The sequence below is a fragment of the Oncorhynchus kisutch genome, linkage group LG20, assembly GCF_002021735.2.
Source record: "Oncorhynchus kisutch isolate 150728-3 linkage group LG20, Okis_V2, whole genome shotgun sequence".
In the NCBI taxonomy this organism is placed as follows: Eukaryota; Metazoa; Chordata; class Actinopteri; order Salmoniformes; family Salmonidae; genus Oncorhynchus; species Oncorhynchus kisutch.
The window spans coordinates 47,747,289-47,773,456 of record NC_034193.2 but is presented as its reverse complement, the minus strand read 5'-3'; the positions used below and the strand labels follow the sequence as shown (position 1 = coordinate 47,773,456).

Here is a 26,168-nt window from a genome sequence, read left to right as displayed (position 1 = left end):
TCTGCCCTGCACTGTGCAGTTAACACACACACACACACACACACACCCACACACACACACACACACACACACACACACTCTCTCTCTCTCGCTACCAGCAGTCACAGCATAGCATAGCACAGCACACCACAACACACACCCATTCAGCAGGGCTAGTTCCGCTCCGCAGTCCGCATGTCCTTAATTTAGCCGTAGTTTAGCTAGCAACGTAAACCAATTATAATCCATTAAGAAGACAAACAGATCCTCCCTCTTTCTCTCTGATGAAGGAAATGAGGAAAGGGGAGTTGAAGAGGAGGGAGGGAGGGAGGATGGTGGTGCCGTTTCAATCGTCACATGATCAGGTTGTCAATTGGCCCTACTCATTTCTCTCTCTCTCTCTCTCTCTCTCTCTCTCTCTCTCTCTCTCTCTCTCTCTCTCTCTCTCTCTCTCATACATACTCTCATAATCGCTCACTCACTCACTCCTCAGACACACACACACACGCCTCCGTCTCTGCGTGCGGGCTGAGCTGTGTGTGTGTACGTGTGTGTGTGTGTGTGTATGTTAATGAGGTCAAGGAGTGACAGACACCCTATGTGTGTCTCCTCTGTGCTGCTGTCCTTCACTTGACTCTCATCATGTCCCTCTGTTGTTGCTTCTTTTTTAGGGACTATGGATCATCCAAGCGCAAATCAGGTAAGTCTTTCCACCACCCTATTGATTTCAAGTGTCTTCATGTTTTCTACAGTATGTATGTTGTAAGACATTGTAATGCTGTACAGGGTAATTGATTGACTTAAGTAGATGGAGGGAAACTTTACCCCCCTTCTTCTTCGTCCTGTAGCACTGAATGATCTGTCATCCTGGTGAATGGTACTTGTCACACAGCGTGATCTATCTTTCCCCTTAACTGTCACTTTCATGTCTATCTGTCAATGTGGGTTTTGTTTACTTGTCGGCTAACGGAACGGAACGGAACAGAACCGTGACAGACTGTTTGACCAGTGTTTTTGGGATGCGTTCCAACTGAACAAACCCTCTGTATAGCCTCGCCTTGCCTTGAGCCTTGGGTGGGGTCGATAAAGTATTGAAACTCCTGGGGATGTCTCTGCAAGGATAGCCGTTGATGTTCCTGTTCTGTCTGCCAGGATTCATTATTTTCTGTTGTGGGGAGAGACAGATTGCATCCTAAATGGCATCTTATTCCCTATATAATGCATTACTTTTGTCCAGAGCCCTATGGTCAAAAATAGTGCACTATAAAGGGAATAGGGAGCCGTTTAGGGCACAACCATGGTCAAAGCCGTTCAAATGTTTCTTGGCTGTGGGCTCTGGTTTAAGGAATAGAGATAGCTTTATATGACATATTCCATTTGAAGTCGGAAGTTTACATACACCTTAGCCAAATACATATCAACTCAGTTTTTCACAATTCCTGACATGTAATCAGAGTAAGAATTCCCTGTCTTAGGTCAGTTAGGATCACCACTTTATTTGAAGTATGTGAAATGTCAGAATAATAGTTGAGTGATTTAGTTGAATGATTTATTTTCAGTTTACATTTACATTTAGTATTTGGTAGCATTGCCTTTAAATTGTTTTAACTTGGGTCAAATGTTTCGGGTAGAGTGGTCTAAGGCACTGCATCTCAGTGCTAGCTGTGCCACCAGAGATTCTGGGTTCGAGTCCAGGCTCTGTCGCAAGCCGGCCGCGGCCGGGAGGCCCATGGGGCGGTGCACAATTGGCCCAGTGTCGTCTGGGTTAGGGAGGGTTTGTCCGGCAGGGATATCCTTGTCTCATCGCGCACTAGCGACTCCTGTGGCGGGCCGGGAACAGTGCACGCTGACCAGGTCGCCAGGTGTGCAGTGGGTTGGAGGGGCATTGTGTCAAGAAGCAGTGTGGCTTGGTTGGGTCGTGTTTCGGAGGACGCATGGCTCTCGACCTTCGCCTCTCCCGAGCCTGTACGGGAGTTGCAGCGATGAGACAACACTGTAACTACCAATTGGATACCATGAAATTGGGGAGAAAAAAGGGGTAAAAAAAAATATACATGTTAAATTGTTTAACTTGGGTCAAAGCCTTCTACAAGCTTCCCACAATAAGTTGGGTGAATTTTGTCCCATTCCTCCTGACCGAGCTGGCGTGCTCGCACACGCTTTTTCAGTTCTGCCCACAAATTTTCTATAGGTTTGAGGTCAGGGCTTTGTGATGGCCACTCCAATACCTTGACTTTGTTGTCCTTAAGCCATTTTGCCACAACTTTGTAAGTATTCTCGGAGTCATTGTCCATTTGGAAGACCCATTTGCGACCAAGATTGAACTGATGTCTTGAGATGTTGCTTCAATGTATCCACATACTTTTCCCCCCTCATGATGCCATCTATTTTGTGAAGTGCACCAGTCCCTCCTGCAGAAAAGCACCCCCACAACATGATGCTGCCAACCCCGTGCTTCACGGTTGGGATGGTGTTCTTCGGCTTGTAAGCCTCCCCCTTTATCCTCCAAATATAATGATGGTCATTATGGCCCAAAAGTTATATTTTTGTTTCATCAGACCAGATGACATTTCTCCAAAAAGTATGATCTTTGTCCCCATGTGCAGTTGCAAACCGTAGTCTGGCTTTTTATGGCGGTTTTGGAGCAGTGGCTTCTTCTTTGTTGAGCGGCCTTTCAGGTTATGTCGATATAGGACTCTTTTTACTGTGGATATAGATACTTTTGTACTTGTTTTCTCCAGCATCTTCACAAGGTTCTTTGCTGTTGTTCTGGGATTGATTTGCACTTTTCGCACCAAAGTACATTCATCTCTAGGAGACAGAATGCGTCTCCTTCCTGAGCGGTATGACGGCTGCATGGTCCCATGGTGTTTATACTTGTGTACTATTGTTTGTACAGGTGAAGGTAGGCCTTGAAATACATACACAGGTACACCTCTAATTGACTCAAATGATGTCAATTAGCCTATCAGAAGCTTCTAAAGCCATGACATAATTTTCTGGAATTTTCCAAGCTGTTTAAAGGCACAGTCAACTTAGTGTATGTGAACTTCTGACCCACTGGAATTGTGATAGTGAATTATAAGTGAAATAATCTGTCTGTTAAAAATTGCACAAAATAGATGTCCTAACCGACTTGCCAAAACTATAGTTTGTTATTAACAAGAAATTTGTGGAGTGGTTGAAAAACGAGTACTAATGACTTCAACCTAAGTGTATGTAAACTTCTGACTTCAACTGTACATGAAAGTAATGTAGAGTGTGAAGGATGCTGGGGAAAATCCTAGAGGGAGACACCATTGTGTATACTGTATCACTACTGTATTGGAAAGTGGGTAGGTTAGCTTTGTTCCAGATCTGTTTGTGCTGACCCCATGGTCAAAGACCTGGCAGGACTTGGCTGGATGGGTGTATGTGTGTGGTCGAACATATGACTTTATACTAGGCTATTCAATATGACTGACCTATGGAATTAGCTGTTTATCCATACATTCATACTTAAAAAGGATTTGAGGTCGACATTAGCTATCTTAACGTGTTAGCATGGTGATGATATAGAAATAGTTGCTTAGCCATAGCAAAAGCTATACGTGCGTGAGTCACCATTATCAAATCAAAGTTTATTGGTTGCGTACACAGATTTGCAGATGTTATCGCAGGTGTAGCGAAATTCTTATTGCGAAGTTAGCGAGGAGCTAGAAACAGGGTGATCCTGTCTATCAGCGCCATCTTATCCGTGCTATGTTTGATCTTAAAGGGATAGCTCAACCAATATGTGTAACGGTTTTCGTAGATGGAAGAAGGTGTGGACCAAAGCGCACCGTGGTACGTGTTCATGATTTTATTAACTGAACACTGAAATACAAAACAACAACGTGAATAAACGAAAAAAAACGAAACAGTCCTGTAAGGTGCAGAAAACATTAAACAGAAGATTAAACACCCACAGCCAAAATGGGGAAAACAGGCTACCTAAGTATGATTCTCAATCAGAGACAATGAACGACACCTGCCTCTGATTGAGAACCATACCAGGCCAAACACATAAATACTACATAGAAAAAAGAACATAGACTACCCACCCCAACTCACGCCCTGACCAAACTAACACAAGGACATAATAAAGGAACTAAGGTCAGAACGTGACAATATGTACATCTTAAAGGGATAGCTCAACCAATATGTGCATCTCAAGGGATAGCTCAACCAATATATGCATCTCAAGGGATAACTCAACCAATATGTACATCTCAAGGGATAGCTCAACCAATATGTACATCTCAAGGGATAGCTCAACCAATATGTACATCTCAAGGGATAGCTCAACCAATATGTGATTCTTAAAGGGATAGCTCAATCAATATGTGCTTCTTAAAGGGATAGTTCAATCAATATGTGCATCTTAAAGGGATAGCTCAATCGATATGTGCTTCTTAAAGGGATAGCTCAACCAATATGTGCTTCTTAAAGGGATAGCTCAATCAATATGTGCATCTTAAAGGGATAGCTCAACCAATATGTACATCTTAAAGGAATAGCTCAACCAATATGTACATCTTAAAGGGATAGCTCAACCAATATGTACATCTTAAAGGGATAGTTCAGCCGAAACCATGCTAATATTGGACTTCTATGGGTTTAGAAAATGCTACCTAGCTAAGTAAGCGGTTGGTGACAGTGGCTAAATAAACAAAACAAAAGCATGGATTGCCCTCTATTCTTGTCCATGGACTGCTTTCAGGGTAAGATCAATAAAACCAATAAGTAGATTTGGTAATTTAGGTGACCTATCCCTTTTAATATCTCTCTTTCCCACACACAGAGGTTGGGAGAGTGAAGGGAGAAGCAAAAGTCAGACTTTTGCATGAATTTTTAAATAGAAAAGAGCAGGAAATGCTTTGTGGTTAATGATCAATGACATTTGCCTTCTTTCTGAAGCCTAAAAGGCAACTTTTTGATAGTTCAGTAGTGGCTGACTGCCCATATCTACAAGCCAATGTGATTTTCAGATTGTTTGTTATATTGCATGGTGATATCAGGGTGCTTTGTAGTAATATTATACTGTAATAATTTACCTTTAACTAGTTTTCCTTCTAACTTTGGTCTTACTTTGTTTTCAATCTGTTTTTAAAATCAGTTCCAACATGCTTCAAAAACATTGAGTTTAATCAGAATGACTAATTGCAGTTAATCAAAGTCAATCATCATTTGCTAAATGTAACTGACAAGTTGTTTGGAGCATAGAACACAAACCCAACAAACTTCCTTAAACCATCAGGTTCTCCAATGCCCCGAATGAGCTCACACCTATTCGATTAAATCCTTTTTTCCCTTTACCAGAACCCTCATTTAATTTCCTTGGAAACTGACTGCTTTAAATGAGATATAAGACAGGGCTGATCTAGGATCAGTTTAGCCTTTTAGATCATACTGAATGAGATTACATATGGACAGCGAGGACCTAGTTCACCCATCTGACAGGTTGTTCTGTAATAGTGTGTGTGTGTGTGTGTGTGTGTGTGTGTCATGACCTGACAAGGGACAATTCTGGAACCTAGTTATAGCCTCAGGGTAATGTTTATTTCTGGTCAGGTCAAGTGGGCAGGAAAAGTCCTAGCCTGCCCATTATGTCTGAAGGGAGGCTGGGGCTTCAGGAATCCCATGATAGGCTGGTGCTGCTACATGTCTAATGGAAATCGACCAATAATGGTATCTCTTTGCATATGAAAGATAGCCTCGCCATATCTTCCCGACCCAGGATGTGAACTCGAAACCCTCGACATAAGAACACAGCATATAGGTTCCCTGTCATTCGTTCCTCCGCAGGAATCGCCATAGGAGGGAGTGACTCTCTTATCTGTATGTTAGAACCAGTAGTTAAGTAAGTAGTTAACACGAGGGACGACAGGGTTATGGTAGCACGCTACTGTAGTTTGTGGTGCGTTTAATTTGGGTTTTAGCTGCAGGATAAGTCTAGAGATGGCATAGTGTTAGCCTTCCCGTAGACTCTGTTTACAGTATGGTCTGCATGGCTACATGTCTGCAATGCCACAAAATTGCATGGAGTTAGTTACAGCACATAGGCAACACCACTAACTGATCACATGACCTTTTCCAAGTTAATACTGATTCTTCTATTAACTTTGGGATGTTTCATTCAGCTTTTACACAACATTCGTCCCTCTTTTTTTTAACCAATTTCACATTTACTTTCTTCACTCATCAGCTTAATCTACAGTGCATAGTGGTGGAATAATCCTCATATAAAAAACGGAAACCTCCTCAGTCCAGATGAAGAACTCCGAGGTAATAAAGGCTGCGAGGAAGATGAAGGTCAGAAGTGGATGGGAGGGGGTCCCCTCCTTCCCTCCCCTTCAGTCCTAGAGAGTTTCTGCCTTGCATGTGAAGGCCAGATGCAGTGAACAGAGGTCTGCTTCCCAAACGGCATCCTCTTCCCTTTATAGTGCACTACTTTTAAGCTGGACTCATAGGGCACTGGTCAAAAGTAGTTCACTACAGAGAATAGGGTGCCATTTGGTACGCAAGCCAGAGTGAATGTGGAGGCCACGGGTTGAAAGAGAATGTCAGTCTGAGTTCAGGCTCTGGTCTAGTGTTTACGTGGCATGGCGCATAAGATTCCAGCGTGACGTCAAAATGTCTAATAGGGTTGACGTGGGGCCTGCCAGGCTGGGGAGAGGAGGAGTGTGGGCGTTCGATTGTGCATATGTGTGTGTGTGTATGCGTGTGTGTATATGTGTGTGTGGTTGGTGTGTGCGAGCCTGTGTGTGTTTTGTGAGGAATGGTAAGAGGGGTGGTGATTCTTTTTTGGAGCGTAACACAAGGAAGAAGACAACGCCACATGGTAATGACAGCTCATCCTCCCAAGAAACAACAAATGTAGTCATTCTTCCTGCCTCGCTAGGACCTTGTCATTCTCTGCATTTTACCTCATCAGGCAGCGAGCTCTTGAAATGTCAATGTTACATCCTTTGCTATTAGGCATCACTACAGACCCGGGTTTGATCCCAGGGTGCACAACTGGCCCAGTGTCATCCCAGTTAGCGGAGGTTTTGGCCGGCCGGGATGTCCTTGTCCCATCACGCGAGCAATTCCTTGTGGCGAGCACGGCGCATGTACACTGACTTCGGTTGCCAGTTGTGCAGTGTTTCCTTCGAACACGTTGGTGCGGCTGGCTTCCGGGTTAACCGGGCGGTGTGGCAAGAAGCAGTGTGGCTTGGTAGGGTTGTATTCTTGGTAGGACTCACGGCTCTCAAACTTTGCCGGGACAACACTGTAACTACCAATTGGATATCACGGAAAAAGGGGTTAAAAAGTACAACAACAAAAAAGTATGAAAACTCAGCTCTTTCACCCAACATTGGCTGCAGTGAGTGCAGTCATAAGCCACTGCAGTATCAATACAGACAGTCCAACAATGCCCAACACTAAGAGATATTTGCTCTCTATTGTAGTGGTTGGCTTGGAGAGTGTGTAGCTGCGTTTGCCTAGCTCTCGTGTCGGCCGAGGTCTCTCCCAAAGAGAAATGAGAAAGATAAATGTTTTAGCAGCCAGATCCCACTGTGACTGAGTGACATGACTTAAAACAAAAGGAGAGAGAGAGAGAGGGGAGGAATGGTGAGAAATGGAGAGAGAGAACCAAACACAGTCCCAGTCTAAATAGAAAGAGGGTGGAGAGAGAGAGAGAGAGAGAGAGAGAGAGAGAGAGAGAGAGGAAACAGACCAGACTCCGAAACAGATGTAGCTTGCGCTATTTGGCCTCACCCCTCACTCTGTCCACCCACACTCTGTGACTCCCAGCTGGGTGAGTTAGCGACTATTTTGTCACCGCTCATGGCCGTTCCACGCCAGTATTTTGTCATCGCCACCGCCAGTGTTTGTCATTGCTAATGGTTAGCATCACTCTCGGTTTGGGATTGTCATTGTGATCAATGTGAGTGGTTGGTTCACATTTGGGTGTCGACTCAATAATGGTTCGTAGTAATTTGTTGTTTCTAGCTGTGGTCTTGTCGTTGGCAATGTTTGTCTTGTCTGTGATCCTCGTTTGTCATTGTGAATGGTTGTCTCACAGTTGGATACTGTGTCTTCAATGCTAACTGCTGTCGTCTCAATATTGGTTGTTTCTAGCTGTTTTTCTAGTCTTGGCATTGGTTGACAAGTGGTTGTAACTTCTTTCCGGACACATCCTGATGTGTGCTGACAGCAAGCTCTGTGAGGTACCGTCACTAGGCCCAGCATGCTAGAGTCTCTCTTTGACTCACGTGCTTTTATGTTATGAAGACATCTTGGAAATGGGACTTGTTAGTTTGACAACAAAATCCACCAGACACATTCCAACACTTAACGTGTTGTGACATCTGTTGTGAAATGTATTGTAATGTTTTTTGAATGGTCTATCTGTCTTAACTTTGCTGGACCCCGGGAAGAGTAGCTGCTGCCTTTGCAGCAGCTAATGGGGGATCCATAATAAATTCAACTGAACATCGACCAGACAAGCTGTCTCAATGTCTTTCAGTCAAAACATATTTCACAATTTCTCTTCTCTGCTTGAACCCCCCCCCCGCTCTCTCCCCCCCGCCTACAATCACCTATAGAGTGATTGTAGGCGGGGGGATGAGTGATTATGGGGGGATGGATGAAAGACAGAAAGAGACAGAGAGGAGGGGGAGAGAGAGACAGAGAGAAGGAGGGAGTGGAGAGAGAGAGAGATAGACAGAGAGAAGGAGGGAGTGGAGAGGGAGAGCGAGAGAGAGCCAGACAGCAACTGGCTTTTCCAAACATAATCTACTAAATCGATCAAATTACGGGACAGATGGCTAATAAGCCGTTCCAAACAAAACCTGGAAATTATTGACCTTAGAAAAGCAATTTGTCACCGCCACAAGTTCCTTAATTGCTGGGTAATGTGGACGTTGTGGGGTTGGTGGAAGGAGGTAAATGACCCACACCATACCAGCAGGAGGGGAAAAGAAAACACAGTGACTGGAGTCTGCTCGGGTTAGTGGGCCATCATCAGAGAACCCTGAAAGGAATTAAGCAGTCAGTGTGTGTGTGTGTGTGTGTGTGTGTGTGTGTGTGTGTGTCTCTTTCTGTGTGTGCATGCAGCAGCGGTCTCTCCACTCTCCAGTTAATATCAATCATATGTTGAGTGCTGTGCTGAAAGAAACGTCTCATCTCTCGCTAGCCGGGTTTAGATTGGAGGGTGTATGTTAACTGGGGTTGAGCCGGCTGACCCGGCCACTCTACAAGCCTCCCTCGGGGGACCAGCATCAATCTCCTCAGCTCCGTGCGACTCTGGAGAGAAAGAGAGAGAGAAACAGCGAGAGAGAGGCTCTGACCTTTATTATATCATTTGAAAACTGAAATGGATGTGAATTTTCCCTCACAGCAGGGGAGTGTGAGGGAATGGAGTGGAGGTGTGGTAGGGGTCGAGGTTCACAGGGTGGGAAAGAGGGACCTCCTGTGGTGTTCTGGCTTGAATGAATTCCTTACTGAAATGATTTCAAGGAGAATGTCCCACAATATTTTAAAGATAATGATATCCCACTATGCATTCGGTTGGGACATTTTCCTTGTTCTCTGCAGGACGCTGGTTCCATGCTGTCGTTGTTTCCCAACCCTTCATATTGGTTATGGTTGGGGTTTATGGCCGGCCCAGAGAGCTCTAGTTTTGTCTGCGTGCCCAGGTGAAGGATGATTTCAGACAGCGCTTCCGAGAAGAGAAGGATAGTTTGGACAGGGAATTTCAAAATGTAAAACCTCATTGATGATGACAGATACCCTTGCCTTGTCCCACTCCTCTACCTTTTTTCTAATACCCAGTTTTCACAGATTTTGATATAATGGACACACACACACACACTGACACACACACCCTGCTGACGTGTGACATTTAATTTCCTGACGAGATGGGGATGTCTGAGCTGTGTTTGTAGAGGGGAGCCCCCCCCCCCCCCCTGACAATCCAGGACGGGATTGAGGGAGAGAGCGGGATGAAGGGAGGGGTGTGCCACGAAAATATGTGTCAGCCCAGGATCATGCGAGGCTATTTCTATTCTACTGTTACACTCTCAATTGCTACAGTATGTGTTGCTGAAGAAAGACAGCAGACATGTCTGCAATGACAGTCTTCTGTGATGGTCTTATGCAGTGAATCACAACCACACGAACATGGATTGATGTGCTTTCTGCAAAACACTGTGTTTTGATGTGAATCAGTGCTCTCTACCAGGGCAAAGATATTATGTTTGGTTCGTGCTGTAGAGACTGTTCAGTTCCTGCTGTTTGTAATCAGGAGGGAATAACAGGAACAATATGATGTTGATGAGATGTTTGTGTGCTGAGCACCATGGACTGAATAACATCCCCTTTTCCTCTCTTCCTCCCTTTCTTCTCCTCTTCCTCGGGCCTACAGTGTGGATGTACGGCTTTACCGACAGTCCAAGGAAAGAGGCCTCAGGTAGTCCGACTTGTGTGCGTGGCACAGGAGGTTGGTGGGAGCTTGATTTGGGGAGAACGGGGCTGGTGGTAATGACAGGAGCGGAATCAGTGGAATGGTATCAAACACATCAAACACATGGCTTCCATGTGTTCGATGCCCTTCCATTTGCTCCGTTCCCAGACATTATTAATAGCTGTCCTCCCTTCAGCAGCCTCCTGTGGTGCGTGGGTGGGGTGCATACGCTTGTGCCTGTGTGTATGTCGCAACGCTGGTGTGTGTGTTGTGGTGGCTCTGCTTTCTATAACCACATGCCCAATGGCTTTTCCATGTTTGTCCATTTTTTGGGGGGCGATTTTCACTTCTTTTGCTTCGCATGCATTCACTGACTGTCACTGGTTTCTGTTTATTTTCTTACCCATCTGCTCAAGATCAACCGTTCACGTTCTGTCGTACTTTACTGACTTTAATCTCTGCATCCCTATGGACCTGCCTGACTGGATGGCTGTCAAACATTCAATGCACATTAAACACAGAGCCTTAGGCACCTTGCCAAACTGTTGCTGCCTGGCCATAGTGTGTTACACAGTACAGTTGAAACCAGGAGTCTGGTTCTTTACACTTGAGTTCACCATGTAGATCTAAGATCATGATGGTCAATCAACGACAATGAGAGACAGAGAGAGAGAGAGAGGCCTTAAACAGAGAGTACACAGTAGCAGAATACCTGACCACTGTGACTGACCCAAACTTAAGGAAAGCTTTGACTATGTACAGACTCAGTGAGCATAGCCTTGCTATTGAGAAAGGCCGCCGTAGGCAGACATGGCTCTCAAGAGAAGACAGGCTATGTGCTCACTGCCCACAAAATGAGGTGGAAACTGAGCTGCACTTCCTAACCTCCTGCCCAATGTATGACCATATTAGAGAGACATATTTCCCTCAGATTACACAGATCCACAAAGAATTCGAAAACAAATCCAATTTTGATAAACTCCCATCATTTCTACTGGGTGAAATTCCACAGTGTGCCATTACAGCAGCAAGATTTGTGAACTGTTGCCTCAAGAAAAGGGCAACCAGTGAAGAACAAACACCATTGTAAATACAACCCAAATGTATCCTTATTTATTTTCCCATGTGTGCTTTAACCATTTGTACATTGTTACAACACTGTATATATATATATATACATATACATATAATATGACATTTGTAGCGTCTTTATTGTTTTAAAACTTCTGTATGTGTAATGTTTACTGTTAATTTTATTGTTTATTTCACTTTTGTATATTATCTACCTCACTTGCTTTGGCAATGTTAACACATGTTTCCCATGCCAATAAAGCCCCTTGAATTTAATTTAATTTAATTGAGAGGAGACAGAGAGAGAGAGGAGACAGAGACAGAGAGAGAGAGAGAGAGAGAGAGAACACAGAATTTGTGAGATAATTTGCAGCTCTGCAAATAAACATCTCAGCGATGAATGTGTTTTTCTCCAGAAATAAACACATCACATCAAGCTTTTAACGGGAATAGAAAGGGCCTGAATCCCCCAGCATCTGGGGAGCATTTTCCAAATGTTCTCCCAGTCAACTTAGGCGTAATTGCTGCAACATTTAGAGAGAAAAAAAAACTTTGTTTCCTTGTATTACCACTTTCGAAGTGTCAATGTGAGTTTTGAAGAAAATAATGATCCGGCCATGGCCCGAGCTATTATGAGATTGACACCAACATATAAGCAAGCAACTGTTATGATTCATGATGTTTCCTGGTTGTACACACAACAGTCGACCGTATCCATAGAGACAGCATGCAACATGTGGAGGGTTGATCCGGTGTCATTTTATAACTAAGTTTGACCCCATTTTCACCCTGTATCGCCTTACATGTGTTAATTTGCCTGCATGTGCTTTGGCCATATCTCAAATGACACATAGTGCACTACCTTTGACCTGAGCCCACAAAGGAGTTGGCTATATAGTAATAGTGAACTCACTGTAGGGAATCAGAGTAATATTATGCTGTCAGAAGGGTTAAGAGAAAGGAAAGTAGTTTCCATACTCAAACAACATGAGTAGATGGAGGGGTTAAGGGAATAGGAGATAGGAAATATAAGGCCCATCAGGAAGATTTGAGACTCAGCCTTTGTCTTTATTTGACCATATTAAGCAGTCGCAGACAGGGGAATCTTCCATGAGGAGTGAAGACTAATAGCGATACCGTGTGTTGTTGGCGAGACTCTTTGTTTATATAGGCCCATGTGGGGATACTTAACTGTGTTATATTCCATTGAAGCGTCTTGAGTTTTGACCGTTAAAACTCTACATTTCGTAATCCCTTCTCTCTTCCTTGTGACGTCGTAGCGTTGGGATGTTGCAAAGCTCATTTTATAATACTTAGGTTTGTTAGCTGTTGTTTATTTGACCGTAGAAACTGAATTGCACCATGTTCTAAATGCTACATGTTTGACAGACATCTTGTGTCAAAGGATTGGGAAATAACCTGTCTTTAAATCCCATTGAATTATTAAATCCCAATCATTTTAGTCGGCTTATAGCACAGATAGTTTTCTGAGTCCCAAATTGCACCCTGTTCCCTATTTAGTGCACTACTTTTGACCAAGGGCCATATTAGTCTTTAGCCAAGGTCTTAGTTTGAAATTAGAGGCTCCCAGATCTGTTTGTGCTGTATAGCCGACGCGGTCTATGGTGTGGCATGGCAATGACAATAGGATTTGACAAGACAGCACGAACAGATCTATGACCAGGCTATAGCAAATAAACAGGCGGGAATGATAGAATGATACAATAGCTGGCAACAATCATACAGTATAATCATATTCATATGGACACAGCTATTGGTTGGGTGTAGAATTATGCTGACGGTGACACTGCCTTCACTTCACCCCACTCACAGTACTTGTTATGCACTCATATTTGTAGTGATTTTTCTTTTAGATAATTATTGGACCAGAGTAGAATAGGAAATAATACAAATAGAATAGAATAGTATAGAGATCTACATGCAGTAGCCACTAGGTGTAGTGCAGCAATATTATGACTGTTACCCAGACCCTTTCACACAACAGTAACACACACACACACAGTAGTGCGTTTTAGGACCATCTGCCTCCTGCATGTTCTTCTGTTTTGACCATTTCTCTTACTTCACTACCTTTATGTCTGCTCACAAATCAAATGTCCACAAGAACTCGCAGAATGCATGTCCATGTGTGTGTGTGTGTGTGTCCAATGTTTGGTTTCCACATTCGTTCGCACAGAAAGTGGAGATCCTTGGACCTAGCTAGGTGCCGAGAGAAACAAAGATGGCTGCCAGTGTTTTGGTTTTTTTCCTCGTGATGTTTGCTCCTGGAAAAGAGACATAAACAACAGACATGTCATAAAGGGACACACATGGTGCTATTTACTGGGCAACGGACCGCGTCCTTGTCTACTGAATCCTAGACCAAGAGTTGGAGGGTAATTAACTTTACTGGAGTGCTGTGATATCAATTTAGGAATACATAGAATGTATATTCAAACTGCTCAAACTCAGGTTAGATAAGACATCATTGTATTTATGAGTAAGGATGAAGAGAAATCAAGTAGAGCCTTTTAGAGGGCAGGAAATTAGTTCCAATTTTGATGAAAAATCCCAGAGCGTTGGTACCAATGCGTAGAAAAACATCAACAAACAGGGCTTGTGCCTTAAATCAAACACACACCACGTGAACTTTGTAAAGGAAGTCATTGCTGGCACTCGAGAGTTTATCATTGGGAGCTAGAATGAGAAGAAGAGAGAGGGGGAAAAAAGGAGAAAGAGACAGATGCTGGGCCTATGTTTATGTGAAACACAAGAAGAAAGCGTTTCAACTTGGGTTATGCCGCACTCTTTTTTTCTCCCCACCCTCTCTCTCTCTCTCTCTCTCCCCACCCTCTCTCTCTCTCTCTCTATCCCCACCCCTCTCTGTCTCTCTCTCTCTCTCTCTCTCTCTCTCTCTCTCTCTCTCTCTCTCTCTCTCTCTCTCTCTCTCTCTCCCCCGTCCCTCTCTCTCTCTCTCTCTCCCCCGTCCCCCGTCCCACTCATATGTTTCTATTTAAGGCCCTGTAGGCCTGACTGCCTTGATTGGCGTGGTACAGCCCCCTGCTCCTCATCCAACGGCAGGCTCCCAAACAGAGAGAGAGAGGAGGGGAGAGAGAGAGAACAAGCCACACTACAGATTTTCCAGAGGAAAACTTTTTCTATTCTTCCAGTCCCGACTCGAGTCTGTCTCCAACTCCAACCGCTCAGCAGCTCTCCCTGGCCTCTCCTCCTTTTCTCTTTCTTTTATCCTCTCTTCCCTTCATCTCTCTTTCCTTCGGACGTTTGTTTCGATTATGGAGGTCCCGTAACGGAGAACACGTTTTTCTCTCTCTTTATTTCATCCCTCCTTTTTCATTTTGACTTCTTTCAAATGCTTCCTGGTCCGTTGGTGTGGGCCGGGGGAAGGTTCCACTATATGGCCAAACGCTTGGGAATAAAATGCAGTGATAATATCCTGAGCGAGCGTTCTGATTGGCTGGGGAGGAGCAACGGCGCGGATTCGGCCTATGGCGGCATACCGTTACCGGGCGCGTGGTGGCGGCGGGCGCTTGCGCCCACCACGGGGTAGGGGTGCCATGGTGGGGACTGGGAGCTGGCTGACAGCGTGTTTCTTCCCGTCCTCCCGTGCAGGCATTGACAGCTCGGACCCTATGGTGCTGGAGCAGTACGTGGTGGTGGCCAACTACGAGAGGCAGGAGAACTCTGAGATCAGCCTGCAGGCTGGGGAGACGGTGGACGTGATCGAGAAGAGCGAGAGCGGTGAGTAGTGTGTCTACTGTATGTGCTGCTTTGTGTTGTATTTGACTTATCTTTCTCTCACACACAGACACGCACACACACACACACACACACACACACACACGCACACACACACACACGCGCACACACACACCAACTTATGCACAGTCAGCACCTTGTTCCTTCTTTCCTCTCATGGTGTCACTCCATGTTCTGTTTCCTTCCCTCTGCCCCTCTTTGTCCTCAAGAATCCCCCTTTTCTCCCCCTCCTCCCTCTCTACCTCTGTCGCTCCCTTAAGAATTCTCTCTGTCTTCTAACTGGGGCTTGGCTCCACCTGGTTTGGCCAGCGTGTTGTGTGTTTGTCTGTGCTTGCGTGCTTGGGTTTGTGTGAAGGTGTGTACGTGTGTGTTTGTGCGTGTGGCAGCGTTTGGCTGCAGGCCAATCTGTTGCCTTGTGCAGCAGGAATGTGGACTTATAATTAATAGTCCACTTTATTTTAGTGGAGAGTCAGATGTGTTACGAGTACCATCTTGGAAAGGGCAGCGAGCAGAGTTTTGAGAGGAGAAAGATGCAGGGAGATCAATTCTGCCTCACCAGCTTTATTTCTCACTTGTTATTTGGGAGCACTGGGATAACTGTCTGTGTGTACTATTGTCACCCTTGTGTTTTCCTCCAATTTCATTGTACTTCACAATGTTATCAAAAACCAAGGACATGGCACTCGAGTTGTTGAATCAGTAACAGTTTGCTATGTGTTAAACCCTGACTAAAATCAGTTGAGGGAAAAGTCAATGTGAGTATGTTGCCCTTATGTTTTGTTTTCATCGATCCAAACTCGATTTAGCAACACGAGAGCTGGATTCCAACTTGCCATGGTAACAAGTCATTGACAGCTTGCACAACTCAAGATTAACAACCACAACGGCCTAACATTCTACCATCACCAGAAAACCCTTTGGCAGTAATACATCCACAGACATCTTCCTTTCAAATATTGGTGTGTGTGTGTGTGTGTGTGTGTGTGTGTGTGTGTGTGTGTGTGTGTGTGTGTGTGTGTGTGTGTGTGTGTGTGTGTGTGTGTGTGCACGCGAGGTGTTTTTCTCACAGCGTCGTTAACACATCTTTGAGTCGTTATGCAAGCTAACGAATCTCCTTTTTTCTTTAGTTTTACAATCGACCCAGCAACCCACTATCCTGCAACGGTTGACCCCCCCCCCCCCACACACACACACTCTTTCAGCCCCATGTGTTTTCGACATCAGGCTGTCTGAACAGCTTTTTGCAGTATTTCTCATTCCATTCATTGTCGGTACAGTGAGACAGTTGTCCTCGCCAGCCAAAGCGGCAGTTCCGCCAGACTCCGTATGGGAAGAGAGGGGTAGATGTTTTTGCAATGCTGATCTTCTTCTGTGAGTATTCAATGTATGCAAGGTCATACATGGCGAATGGGGAAACCTAATGTCATCTGACAATGTGGACGCTGGGACCTGCAGTACCACATTGAGTGTGAGATGTGGTTGTTTTTACCCATCTTAGTCAAATGAACTGATCGTCCAAAGTCCCTTTAGCGAAGATTGTCCGCTAAATGACTAAGATGTCTCTCTTCTCAGTCTCTTTTGTGAGGTTTCGTACGGTCAGCCTTTAAGCTGCATTGAGTTATGTTTTGAGAGATATGTGACTTGATGAGGCGTCGATTCCCAGAGATTTTGTAAGAGTCACGCGCTAGAGTGAGAGTCATTATATATTTTGTTTGATGAATATTCAAACGTTAATTGCCTGTGCGTATGCCAAAACCACGCCATAATGATACAATTATTGGTGGCACTGACACACTGCATTGGAAACCCCAAACACCCCCACGATCGGGCACATTAAAACTAAACTAGGACAAGATCCTTAAATATTCAGTACTCGGACAGTTTCAATACAAAAACATAAAAACAAATAAGAAAACAAGCTGTTCTGTCACCGGAGCTGAACGCTCATATACTCAAACTAGCGCACGGACTAAACCTGAAAAAATCCATAAAATCTCAGACAGTTTCAGTACAAAAGTGCAGGAAAAACAAACAAAATATAATTCATAAGGAAACAAGCTGTGTAATGACTGTCATTGGAGTTGAAGGTTACTGTAAACATGCTCAAACGTCTCCATACCTCTCCACCATTAGGCCAAAGAACTAGAACAACGATCTACGATGACATCATTGGCAGGCTATGCCAAACCAAACAAGTCCTAGTGCCTTGTATATCCCAGAAACCCTGTCACCTTTTTCAGCGCTTTATTGCCAACTTGGAGTCTCCACAGCTCTGCTTGTTTATGTCCTTTGACCTTTTGATCGCAGAAACACGGGCGGTAATTTAACATTGCAATCTCCCAATTTACTCGACACCCTATTTCATTAATGTTGTTTTAATGTTGCTTTAATGTTCCTAACACAATGCATCTCGGCATTATGACAACTCATGCTTTTAAGTTAGCTTCTACCTCTAGTTATTCTTCCACCAATCTCATCCAGACTCTTTTTATTCCCCTCTCCCATACAATCTCTACACAGTATATCATATATGCAGTTAGGAATGGTTCGGGTCAAGCAACAGCCATTGAAAAAAAACATCCACTGCAGTAAAACCACTTTACTGCAGCATCCATTTCTCCCGCTTCACGTACTGTTTACCTCGATAGTCGCGGGTTTCTAATCCCGAGTCGGATGTTATTGTTATACCCTACCCCTACTGCGAGAAGTTATCGGCTCTAGTTCAACGCCGGCTGTTCCCCTGTATAGTGTCAACACGATGCCAGTATCGCCACGTGAGACTGTACAATGTGTTTGTGTGCGCGTGTGTGTGCCTTTGAGTGTATGTTTGGTGGGTGTGTGCTGATGTCATGAGTTTTGGCTGTGAGATTTACGAGCTACTATCTAGTAAAGGGAGATTTATGGAAGGGCAAGGAGGTGGACACGCCAGAATCCTCTTGAAAGGAGGGAAAGAGGAGGAGAAAAGGAGGCGTGGAGGCTATGTATGGGCCAGTGTCCTGGTCATTCCTTGGACATGGGAAATCACAGAGAGTCTGGAGGGAAGAGGCCTCAGATGTGAAAAACGTCACGTGTGACCAGAAGTTATATTGAGGAATCAGTTTATTGTGCTTCCTGCAAAGTTGTTATCATCATGATATAGTCGGAAGTTTACAAACACTTAGGTTGGCGTCATTCAAACTCGTTTTTCAATCACTCCACACATTTCTTGTTAACAAACTATAGTTTGACACAAGTCATTTTCCCAAGAATTGTTTACAGACAGATTATTCCACTTACGATTCACTGAATCACAATTCCAGTGGGTCAGAAGTTTACATACACTAAGTTGACTGTGCCTTTAAACAGCTTGGAAAATTCCAGAAAATGTCATGGCTTTAGAAGCTTCTGATAGGCTAATTGACATAATTTGAGTCAATTGGAGGTGTACCTGTGTATGTATTTCAAGGCCTACCTTCAAACTCAGTGCCTCTGTGCTTGACATCATGGGAAAATCAAAGAAATCAGCCAAGACCTCCACAAGTCTGGTTCATCCTTGGGAGCAATTTCCAAAGGCCTGAAGGTACCACGTTCATCTGTACAAACAACAGTACGCAAGCATAAACACCACGCAGTCGTCATACCGCTCAGGAAGGAGACGCATTCTGTCTCCTAGAGATGAATGTACTTTGGTGCGAAAAGTGTAAATCAGTCCAAGAACAACAGCACAGTAAAACGACCGTGTGAAGATGCTGGAAGAAACAGGTACAAGTATCTATATCCACAGTTAAAAGAGTCCTATATCAACATAACCTGAAAGGCCACTCAGCAAGGAAGAAGCCACTGCTCCAAAACCACCATAAAAAAGCCAGACTACGGTTTGCAACTGCATATGGGGACAAAGATCATACTTTTTGGAGAAATGTCCTCTGGTCTGATGAAACAAAAATAGAACTGTTGGGCCATAATGACCATCATTATGTTTGTAGGAAAAAGGGGCAGGCTTGTCAAGACATCAGGAACATCTCAAGACATCAGGAAGTTAAAGCTTGGTCACAAATGGGTCTTCCAAATGGACATTGACCCCAAGCATACATCCAAAGTTGTGGAAAAATGGCTTAAGGACAACAAAGTCAAGGTATTGGAGTGGCCATCACAAAGCCCTGAGCTCAATCCCATTGAAAATTTGTGGGCAAAACTGAAAAAGCGTGTGCGAGCAAGTAGGCCCACAAACCTGACACAGTTACACCAGCTCTGTCAGGAGGAATGGGCCAAAATTCACCCAACTTGTAGAAGGCTACCCGAAACGTTTGACCCAAGTTAAACAATTTAAAGGCAATGCTACCAAATACCAATTGAGTGTATGTAATCTTCTGACTCACTGGGAATGTGATGAAAGAAATAAAAGCTGAAATAAATCATTCTCTCTCCTATTTTTCTGACATTTCACATTCTTAAAATAAAGTGGTGATCTTATCTGACCTAAGACTGGGAATTTTTACTGGGATTAAATGTCAGGAATTGTGAGAAAATTGTGAGTTTAAATGTATTTGGCTAAGGTGTATGTAAACTTCTGACTTCAACTGTAGGTGAATGATATGAAATGTATATTATATAAAATTGTCTTTGAAGACTGGTCGGTCTTAATTTGTTCAGTTTTGGCACTGTTATTGTTGACCATACGCTAACAAATCTGATGCCATAGTTTCACGAAAATGACTGGTTAATCAATGCAACTGGGCCTCCATGCTGTGGCTCCATACTGTGGCTGAATATGGAAAATTCCCCTATTTTCTGTGTGCTTACCCCGGCCTAATGGATCTTGCAGGAGGACTGTGATGCTATGCAGCAAACAAGATCCCTCTGGGTTACTGTGCCGCTCCCTCAGCCCACAAACCCAGCCGGAGAAGACATTTGCCCCTCGCCTCACTCTCTATGCGATCTTTGCCAGGTTGAAGGGGGAATTTGTCACCATAGTCCTAAAGAGCTTAGGCACGCTTACCGTACAAAACCCGCCTAAACACACATTCACACACATGGTCATGTACTCACACATGCGTGAAATTATGTATGCACATGCAAACACGCACGCATAAACACACACAGGCTCAAACGCACACACACACCACCCCCACCTCCCCTCTCTCGCTGCCTGCCTGCTGTGCCAACAGCGGAGAAAGTTAGTTTGGCATAGCCCCCACTAACCCACATATTCTTTCCTGAAATCTACCCAGTTCTGACTGAGTTTTGGCTGGTCTGGGATGTGGGTGTTGTTTGCCTTGGCCTGGGGCCCTGTGTAGGTCAGCTTTAGTAGGGGGAAGCACTGGGCCAAGTTTTCCATAGGGAGGAACTCCATTTGTGTCAAATCTTACACTCCATCACTCAGGCTACAGCTAGCTTAGCGCTAGTCTCACCTTGAGGCTACATTTGAAACGGACAGCCTAGCCTGCTCTTCTGTCTTCAGTCACGCCGATAAGGTTGTAAACTGTCAGAATCTTGGCCAGAGAGCTGCTGAAGACAAGGCCTCACACACAAGAGGCCATACAGATGTAGGATATTAATTTGATCACCCTGTTGCAGGAGAACTTTCCGTACAGAACCTTGTATTGTATTTGAGGTTTAAAAAGGATGTAATTTCCACTTTGAAATATCAGACTTGATTTTCCCTTAGGAAAAATGTATCAACCCCTACAAAATGTAAATGTTATAATCCATATAATAATTCTAATTTCCTGCTGCATGATTATGTTCCTGCTGTAGCAAAACTCACTCAAATGTAGATCCTACAACTTCCTTTAAAAGTTGTGTCGCCTCACCTCTAGGCAATCAAATCAGACAGACAGCTTCAATCAAAGAGCGTTTAGCACTAGAGGGGTTTGCTTAAAGGATGTCCTGGTCAGGCTGTTAAAATGGATAGCCAGCTTCAATCAGGAAGTAATACTTATAAGCCAAGAGATAGCTATAAGCCAACAGATAGTGTAGCTGGCTATTAGTCATACTATACATGCTACCCGTAGCGTTAGCGTAGCTTTTCACCCAGAGGCACAAGAGTTGCTAATCTACGTCAATCGACTCAACAGAGAGGTTACCTATAAGCCCTTTAGAATCTTCTGTATAGATAGGGTCACATGAAAGGTCGTAGCTGGCCAAAAGACTAACCTACAGGTTTTTGAAATAGAGCTTGTTGCCATTAGCATATGCATGACTAAAGCTAGCTTAGTGTAAGCCGCACCTCCACTGCTTTGAAATGGCCAGCCTGTTTCAATAAGCATGACACAGGGGGTACTTAGCTGGAAGGAAGCTTTGAGATGGGTCTCTCACACACACACACACACACACACACACACACACACACACACACACACACACACACATACACACGTTATGTTCTTCTATCCTCGGGGTGACCTAAAATGTATTTAAATAAAAAATGCTATTTTCCTTAACCCAACCCTTACCATAATCCTAACCTTAACCCGTAACCCAAACCCTGAACACAATCCCCCCCCACGCGCGCGCGCGCACACAGCGGTTCACACACACACGCACGCACGCACGCACGCGCACACACACACACACACAGCGGTTCACACACACGCACGCACGCAAACACACACACAGCGGTTCACACGCACGCACACACACACACACCCACACATACACACAGCGGTTCAAGGACTGGGGACTTAGCACAGGCATGCTGAGTGTGATATTTAGACAACACGGTCTAATGAACTTCCTTCCGACATGCTATCCCCTTCCACTTGTAACACAGCTAACAGTAACCAAACCCCCATGTTTTATGAAAACTTAAAGCAAGGTAACACAATCTCCACAGTGGGATGTGAGTTCCTCTGTCTACCGCCCCGTTAGACATTGTCAATAAAGATTTGGGTCCTCGAAAAAAAAACGGTGACTTTCTAGGAAGGAACCGACCAGCTAAAGGATTCAGGTTTCCTCATAACTTCCCCTCAGTTAGAATGATCAGACGATGCTTTGATGTATCCTGTCTTGGGTGATTTTTATAGATGGGATGTTTTATGTCTCTTTACGTTGCCAATTCGCTACACCATCTTTTCAAACAAAGTTCACACTAAAGGGAACGAAAATGTGTTCAAAGGAACTTGTTATTAAAAGACTCTGATGTCATTAGAGGGATTTTGTCTGTTCTTCATTTGATCCCATCCAACAAAATCATATCCCTGAGGCCTAACTAGGCGTTTATCACATCATATACTGTATCGACTTGGAGGTCTTGATGGGATTTTCATCCAATTTCCCTAATTAAATCATCTCGTTCAGGCCTCCCGAGTGGCGCAGCCGTCTAAGGCACTTTATCACAGTGCTTGACGCATCAATGCAGACCCGGGTTCGACCCCAGGCTGTGTCACAACTGGCCGTGACCAGGAGCCCCATAGGGCGGCTCACGATTGGACCAGCGTCGTCCGGGTTGGGGGGTTTGGCCTTGGGGGCTTTACTTGGCTCATCGCGCTTTACCCGACTCCTTGTGGAGGGCCGGGCGCCTGCAGGCTGACTAAGTGGGCGGGTGTAAAGAAGCGTGGTTTGGCCGGTCATGTTTCTGAGGACGCATGACTCGACCTTCGCCTCTCCCGAGCCCGTTGGGGAGTTGCAGCGATGAGACAAGATCATAGTTAAAATACAAACAAACTTAATAAAAAATTGTATAATCTCGTTCCGTATTAGCTTCAGATTTGATTACGTATATACTTTCTTGCAACCTATACAGTATCTTCCTCACCACAGGGTTTGTGTGATTAGACACAAGGATGAGAATAGTCTCTGCCTTCCAGGCCTGATTCTCCAGTCTCGGTTTAGACCTCCCGAGCCTCCGTAATTATTATGGTTCTATTTTAAGCCTCAGCTTTCTGTGTCCCTTAGTTCTGCTTACTCTGCAGAAAGCGCACGTTGTGGTTCAATTCAATATTCTGTCTTCCTGAGTCGGGCTCAGCCGCATCCAACTCAGAGCTCGTATCACACGTCAGATCTGTTGTTCATTATGGCAAAGCAATGAAATGAGTAACACAATCGCGTCGCGGGATCCCTTGGTTTCCTCAAAGGCACGTTTGAAATAAGTGTCGTTTGACGAAACGTTTTGATAGCCCCGTCCCATTTCTCCGTTCCATCAGGCCAAATAAAGAAAGTGAAAGGAAAGGTTCTGTGGTGGTTTTGGACGGGGAAGTGCTTGGAATAGTCCCCGCTTTGAAGCCCTGGCCAAACATCTGCTCTCTCTTTCCCTCTCTCTCGCTCTTTCTCTCTTTCCCTCTCTCTCCCTCTTTCCCTCTCTCTCACTCTTTCTCTCTTTCCCTCTCTCTCGCTCTCTCTCCGTGTATCCCTCACTTTAGCTCCCTACTGATCTCACTCTCTCTCACTCTCACTCTCTCTCACACTCTCTCTGTCTCTGTCTCTCCCTCTCCATCTCTCTCTTTTTAAATGATCACCCTCTGTCTCTCTCTCTCTCTCTGTCTCACTCTCACTCTGTCTCTCTCTCTCTATTTTTAAATGATCGCCCTCTGTCTCTCTCTCCTCTCTTTCTCTCTCTCTCTCTCTCTCTCTCTCTCTCTCTCTCTCTCTGTCACCCACTCTCTCTATCTCCATCTTTCTCTCCCTAGTAGGCGTTTACCAGCCAATGATGACTATGTTCTGCACAATTACTATAGCATTTGTCTCCCATGTGACCTTATTCTCACTTAGTGAATGGGGAGATGGAGAGAGAGAGAAAGGGAAAGCGGAAGAAAGCACTCCACTCTGCTAAACCCAACCTAGACTACTCATTAATGTCTGGGTTAAACCAGCATGAGTACTGTCATTGTTAAGAAGGTTTAGCAGCTCTCACTGTTTGACCTTTTAAGATAGTTATCTTTAGTTCCACATCATGAATCTGATTAAGTAGAGCAACCTGGGTCATTTCTGTCAGGAAACAACCCGGACCCAGAATCTAGTGTTTATTATAGTCAAAGGCGGCCTAAAAAGTGGTCTGATTTAGTTTTGACAAGGCACCTGTACAATAAACGGATCGTACTTAGACAGGAAATGAGCAATCGTATTCCTCTAAATGCCTTTTTACTGCGTTGTTTGAAGTCGAGTGAACTCAGCCTAAGCACGGTTTCCATCAGGCCAAATAAAGAAAGTGAAAGGAAAGGTTCTGTGGTGGTTTTGGACGGGGAAGTGCCCAGTGGACACACACACACAACCAATAACACTGCCATGATGACTGAAACCTGTTGAAACAACAGCCCATCCCCTTTTACTTTCTACTCTACTGCCTGTTCATTATTACAGCTGCCCCCCCCCCCCGCCCGCGTCTCATCCCTGCTGGAGAATGACACTTTTTCCCCCACATTTTCCATGTTCTAAGATTCATAACCTTTCGAGGAAAACATGGTCTTATTTGATGTTGTTTGAATCACAGATTTCCCCTTCAATCTCTCTCTTGTCCACCTGCACTGTAATGTATTCCATACACGTGCAGTACAGTGAAGCAAGACATATAGCTATTTTAGAACATATAGCCATTTAAAATAACTGACCGTCAGCAATGCTTATTACATTCATGGTTGAGGTAATATGGTCATGTTGGCCACTGTAATCAAACAAGACATGTATGCCTCCAATGACAGCTCTGGTAGCATTTTATGATTAACTCATCGTTTAGGTGGTGTGGCTGTCCCACTCCAGAAAAGAAACATGTTTTCTTTGTTTATTGGACAGGATAGATAGAAAGAAGTTTATAGGAGGAGAGGAATTGCTAAAGTGGTGGGTCAGATTTGAACCCACGCTCGCTGCGTTAGTACTTGTTATCCAGAGGCAGTCGCGTCGACCGCTCGAACACCCCAGGCTATGTGAAACGTTTTCTCAAATGTTTTCACACACAAAACACAACAAACCCCGCCAACAAACAGAAAGGACACAACAGACATGGTCAACATCCGACCATGCCACGTAAACAGTTCGATCCCATGATACATCTCTAGGAGCCTAATTGAGCCGCCAAGCCAATTGGCTTCCACTGTGTGAATGGGCAAACCCTGACCCTGACTCTTCTGCAAGGGGGATGTCTTCTCTCTTCTCTGGGAAAACAGCGTTTATATTCTGTCTGTCTGGAGGCTCAATGGCATGGCCAGAAAGAGAGAACGCCAACTAACTTCCTACTAACAACTGTCCTGAAAGAGAGAGATAAGAGAGAAGAGAAAGAACCAGCTTCTGTCCATATTGCAGTTGGACAGAGTGAGTTTCCTGGAAAATTTTGACACACGGACAGTAGTTGGTTGGAACATATGAGAACGTTCCCTGGCTTTCTCTCTCTGGTCTCTCTCTCCTCCACAGTCTCTCTCCACTCTGGTAACTGCCTATGTGTGATGAGATCCAGCAGCCTTTCTGTTTCTAATTTCTCTGCTCTTTTACCACATCTGACTTTCTCCAGAACTGCATTTATAGGCGAACTGGGCCTTGTCAAAGCCTTGTGGTGTCTGTCAGCCTGGGAGCTGAATGTATAGGGTAGCTGGGCCTTGTCAAAGCCATGTGGTGTCTGTCAGCCTGGGAGCTGAATGTATAGGGGAGCTGGGCCTTGTCAAAGCCCTGTGGTGTCTGTCAGCCTGGGAGCTGAATGTATAGGGGAGCTGGGCCTTGTCAAAGCCATGTGGTGTCTGTCAGCCTGGGAGCTGAATGTATAGGGGAGCTGGGCCTTGTCAAAGCCATGTGGTGTCTGTCAGCCTGGGAGCTGAATGTATAGGGGAGCTGGGCCTTGTCAAAGCCCTGTGGTGTCTGTCAGCCTGGGAGATGAATGTATAGGGGAGCTGGGCCTTGTCAAAGCCCTGTGGTGTCTGTCAGCCTGGGAGAGGCCCCTTCTAGGTAGGCAGTGATACACCGCTGTAGC

General features: G+C 44.7%; 1 protein-coding gene across 4 annotated transcripts in view; it reads left to right on the top strand.

Moving 5' to 3' along the window:
• The window catches only part of LOC109877976 (SH3 and PX domain-containing protein 2A), a 119,669-nt gene that overhangs the window by 63,496 nt on the left and 30,005 nt on the right, over positions 1–26,168 (top strand). For 2 of the 4 annotated variants that reach the window (XM_031799237.1, XM_031799236.1), the window contains exons 6-8: positions 651–679; positions 10,412–10,456; positions 15,152–15,280. In XM_031799237.1, coding sequence (XP_031655097.1) covers positions 651–679; positions 10,412–10,456; positions 15,152–15,280 — 203 coding nt within the window. The remainder of the gene's footprint in view (positions 1–650; positions 680–10,411; positions 10,457–15,151; positions 15,281–26,168) is intronic. The other 2 variants (XM_031799239.1, XM_031799238.1) reach the window with 1 other exon arrangement.